This window comes from Malurus melanocephalus, unplaced genomic scaffold (genome assembly GCF_030028575.1).
Source record: "Malurus melanocephalus ecotype Western Australia unplaced genomic scaffold, MMel_1.1 scaffold_144, whole genome shotgun sequence".
NCBI lineage: Eukaryota > Metazoa > Chordata > Aves > Passeriformes > Maluridae > Malurus > Malurus melanocephalus.
The window spans coordinates 845179-849941 of record NW_026623376.1 but is presented as its reverse complement, the minus strand read 5'-3'; the positions used below and the strand labels follow the sequence as shown (position 1 = coordinate 849941).

General features: G+C 57.0%; 1 protein-coding gene across 1 annotated transcript in view; it reads right to left on the bottom strand.

Annotated features, from left to right (window-relative positions):
- PITX1 (paired like homeodomain 1) overlaps positions 1 to 4467 on the bottom strand; it is a 6739-nt gene extending 2272 nt beyond the window's left edge. The window contains exons 1-2 of the mRNA XM_057371344.1: positions 4039 to 4467; positions 1070 to 1275 (exon numbers count right to left, since the gene is read on the bottom strand). Coding sequence (XP_057227327.1) covers positions 1070 to 1275; positions 4039 to 4201 — 369 coding nt within the window. The 5' untranslated portion in view covers positions 4202 to 4467. The remainder of the gene's footprint in view (positions 1 to 1069; positions 1276 to 4038) is intronic.
- Positions 4468 to 4763: the final 296 nt, after the last annotated feature.

Genomic DNA, 4763 nt, shown 5'->3' with positions numbered 1-4763 from the left:
GCAGTTCCCATTTCGTCCCGTGCTCAGCCCACGGTCCTGTGATGTGCGACCACTGGCGGAACCTCACGGGGAAATATCCCGGGTGGAAAAAAGCGCAGGAGAAGGTGGACAAACCGAGGCACAGCGATAGATCGATAGAGACCGAGCCGCTTTGGCCAGGTCGTTCTTTTTCTTTGCCAAGATCTTTCACTCACAAATCTCTCTAAGGAACTGCCGAAGCACATATGTATGTGTATACACACACACACACACGTATATATATATTTATGTATATCTCGCTGTGTGGACCAACATCACCGAACCTCGACTCTGGCTAAGAGGGACGTATTTTTTATATATATATATGTATGTACGTATGCATGTACACCATACGTGTATATACACAGTATATATATATATATATATATATATATATGTGTGTGTGTGTGTGTGTGTGTATATATATACTTATATATGGTGGCATCGTCTCCCACGCGTGTAAAAATCGAGGGCCTTCTCGGTACAAGTTTGTGTCTTTAGCGCGTATTGACTTTGGGACCGCTCCCCAKCCCCTGCCCTTCTCTTTCGGCTCCGCAAACAGCCCGCGGCCTTGGGGGATGCGCGGCCGGGAGGGGCCGGTGCCGAGACCCGCACCGTGCGCATTGGATCTGGCAATCCCGCTGCCGCAAGAGCGTTGGGCACTGTTTTTTTTTTGGGACATGGCCGCTGCGATTTCTGGGAATAACCAGAGCGAGGAGAAGCTGCTCGGATGGGAGCTCGCTCCATCCATGCTCCGCGTTTCGTCCGCTCCACAGGGCTCTTCCCTCCACAGTCAGACCCTTCCCCATCCCGGCCTTTCGCTGCTCCCTGCACCGCTCGTMGCCCACTTTTCGAATCGCTCCCCAGTGCGGAGCCGATGGTCGCGACCCGCTCCGCGGCCGTGAGCTGAATTTCTCTCACCCAGCCCGMATCCCAATTTTAGTCATTAAAATCCAGCCCAGAGCAAACCGTCGCAGCGCTTCCCCGAACCCCCCCGCTCCGGCGGCCCCAGAGCCGAGTTCGCTCTCGGCGGGGCTGCGGCCCCTCTTACCCGCACTCGGGGCTCGGTGAGGTTGGTCCAGACGGCGATCTCCTCCCTCATGCTCATGTCGGGGTAGCGGTTCCGCTGGAAGGTGGCCTCCAGCTCCTGCAGCTGCTGGCTGGTGAAGTGAGTCCGCTGCCGCCGCTGCTTCTTCTTTTTCGCCGGGTCGTCGGCGGCCCCGTCCTCGTTTTTCTGCTCGCCGCTACGCTCTTTTTCTGCGAGGGGGTCGAGTTGGGAACGGTTGATTTGTTTTCCTTTTATTGTTTTATTTTGTATTTTTTTGCTTTAGTTTTTTCCCCAATACAGGCACACAAAGGCACACACCCCCTCCCTGCACTCAGCGCTGCCCGCCCCACCGGAGGCACCCGTGGGGGCACCCACTCGTGTCCTGCTGGGCCCTGAACCACCGAGCGCCCCGCAGCCCAACGCGGCTTTCCCGGGGCGGCTGGGGAAGGGGCACGGAACCCTGCYGGGCCCAGGGCACCCAGGGACGAGGCAGGAGGGACCCCCAGAGCGGCTCGAAGCGGGCCCGAGGGGCGAGTGCATTCGTGGGGATCGGTGTCCCCGCATCACCGGCCGCTCCGCCTCTCTACGGCACCTTCTCGCTCCCTCCAAATCAAGGCGTGATCTTTGCTCCATTGTCTTYGTTGTGCTCGGCCGCGACAAGAAACTTTGGAAGGGCAGGGGTGGAAAACCCAGGAGCAATTAATTGCAAAAGGCCTCTTTCCGCTCCCCCATTTAATTCTCTTTTCGTAATTATTTTATTCTTCATTTTTAGGATTTTGGTATTTATTTTAATACAGGGCTGAGCGAAGCCCTCCGCAAAAATCATATCGAAAGAAGGAAAGGAAAAAAACACTAAGGAGGGTTTTCTCGGCCGGGATTTGCGCGGGCTGGGAGCAGGAAACGAAYACCGGCCCTGCGAACCCCCTCTCCCCTTTGGTAACGGGCTCTCCGGCTCTCCCAGACCGGGTTCGGCCCGGTTTGTCCCGGTTAAAGCGCTCGGAGAGGGATTGAAGGGCCTGAACCAAAGCGCTCCCGGGCTGGTCCCCGGCGGCGCGGGGAAGGTGCGGCCGGGCCGTGCAGGGCCGGGGGCTGCGGCCAACCCCGGCCTCTATCCTGCTGCTTCGCAAGAGAAACTCCGCGACTTTTCCCTTTTAGAGGTTTTTTTCTCCTCCTTTTAGGAGGGTTTTTTTTTTTTTTTAAACCCTGTTTCAGAGGGTTTTCTCCTGCCACCGGCGGGCCCGGGGGCCTTTCTACAGCCCCGACCTCTGCGAGGTAAAYGGGAGTCTAAAAATAATCGCGGGCTGAATCCAGAGCCCGGGAGGACTCGTCCTTGCAAAGTCACCCTTGAATCGCTTCCTCCGCAGRGAAAGGGGTGAGGGTGGAGCGAACCTCAAGTGCCCAGTGGACCCCGCAAAGGGGCCGATGGCTTTGTGRGGTTTGCAGCACAACCAAGGCCTCTCAGCACAGACCCATCGCCCCAGGCCCCCGGGTCCCCAGAGCGGCCGAGCCGCGTGGCCCGGCGGCKGTGGCGAAACAGAAACAAAAATAACCCGGGCCAAAACAAATCCTCCCGCTTTCGGCTGGGAACAGCTCGGATAAACCGGGCCGAGAGGGAGCGGGGGGCGACCGGGAAACGGCAGTGGTACCGATGGGCTCCGGCCACGGCCCCTCACCCAGCACTGACTTTACCTTCCCGATCTTCCCTGAAAATCCATCCTCAGCGCCATTCTCAGTGATAAAATTCCAAATCGTAACGCAAGGCATYTTTAATCGGCTTTTGTAACTTTTTTCCCCATTAAAAAAAAATACTAAAATCTAATGGCATTTTGCAGCTTCTCGGAGAATAAAAGCAGGCAGCTCCTCAGCCCTCCTGCAGCACCGAGGGGTCACACACAGGGGTAGGGCAAAACGGAGCAAATCTCCCTCTCTAATCTCCAATAATCCCCTCTAATCTCAGAGTCCCTTCCAGACGCCGGTCCCTAACTTTGTTTGCGAATCAGGCCGGGAGGYACAACCCAAACCCTCTTTATCACCGAGTGCCACTTCGGGACCGACTCTTAGCACAGCCACTCTCTAGGTTATGGGACCTGCTCAARCTCCGAAGAGCAACAGCAGCTTTTAGAAAATGGAAATTATATAAAACACAAACTGCCTCTGAAACTGTCTTGTTGGAGGAGGAGTATCATACTCTGTCCTGAAGCTTTTGTTCCTTTCTTCTACCTTTYCCCTTGTCATTCTAAAAATGTTGTTATTTTAATTAAATGCAATCTGAGAGAGTGCAGCGTTCCCTGCGGCCCTCGCACACGGTGGTCAGGGCACGGGGATCCTTCTTTTTTCCTGCGGGGAAAGCGCTCAGCCCGCACCAAAACCTCTCCGCGGCCGCACACATCCCCTCCACAGCGGCCCGCTCTGCCTGCCTTGGCCCCACGCTGCCTCTCCGGCTCTGCCTGCCCTTTCTTCCTTTTTAAAAATTTTTTTTCGCTGACAGAGAGATCTTTTTCCATCCCTGCACCACCCGAGCTGGAAAATAAACCCGGGCAAAAGCTGACATTATTTCAGAAACATCCGGCAAAACCGCACTCCCCAAAGAGCCCCCCTTTCTCCCGACCCCATCAATTAATAACTGCAGTTTTTTATTTCAAAATGAAACAAATAAAAGAGAGCAGCTCCTGGGATGGCACCATGGAGCCATGCGTCCTCCCGGCGGGCTGTCAGCGCCGGGCACGGCGGGGGAGGCAGCTCCAGGAGGGCCCCTGCTCCCCGCTCCGATTCCCGGGGCTCGGTCGGGATGGAGCCGCCGCGATCACCGGCAGYTCTCGCTCGCCCTTGTCCCTCCATCGCCGCCGGTGGAGCGGGGGGTGCGGGCACAGCACCCCCGGCCGCCCCGCGGAGGGAAGGCGCGGTGGGGAGGGGGAGGCAGCGCGGGGGGAGCGGGCCGGGGCCGCGGGGGGCGCGGGGAGGGGGAGGGTTACCTGGCACCTCCGTGTCGGAGGATTCACTGGCTGAGTTGTCGATCGGGTCTCTGGGTTCCGAGGATCTTTGCAAATGGAAGCTGGAAGCCATGTCATGGGAGGGTTGGGGTCTCAAGCTCTCAGGCAGTCTCTCCAAATTCATTCCACCTTTAAAGGAATCCATGGCAGGGGCGCCGGGCTGCCTGGGGGAGTTTGCAGGTGTTTATTCCACACAGAAAGGAACAAGGAGCTTTTTTTGATTTTTTTTTTTTAAGGAAGAAAAAAAAATTCAACAAAAAACAAAAGCAAAATCCACTTATTACTAACAGTATTATTTTAAGGGTGTCGGAAGCAATCTGGGCAGTGCCTGGAAGGCGCTTGTCTCTGCTGGGGAGAGGCACGGCGCTCCGGCCGCATAGGCAGGGAAGTGGTAAAGATCCCTTATAGAGAAACGCGAGTTGCGAGTTGGACAGTTTAAAGCTAAAGAGATTAAAGTGACCTGCCCTAGAACAAATGCCTGTAGTTAAACGGGGCTCCTCCCCCTGAAGGTTAAAACCTCCCCGTCTCGCTCATGCATCACTCCATCTAGCGCTGGCCCAGCCCGGCCGCCCGGGACCTGCCTCCGCGCTCCCCGCCATCCGCGCCCCTTGCGCGCCCGCGGCCAGACCCGCGGCCCCCCGCCAACCCTGCCCGGCCCCCTCCGCCTGCCCGCGGCTCCTTCGGGGGTGCCTTCCCTCCTCCTTCTC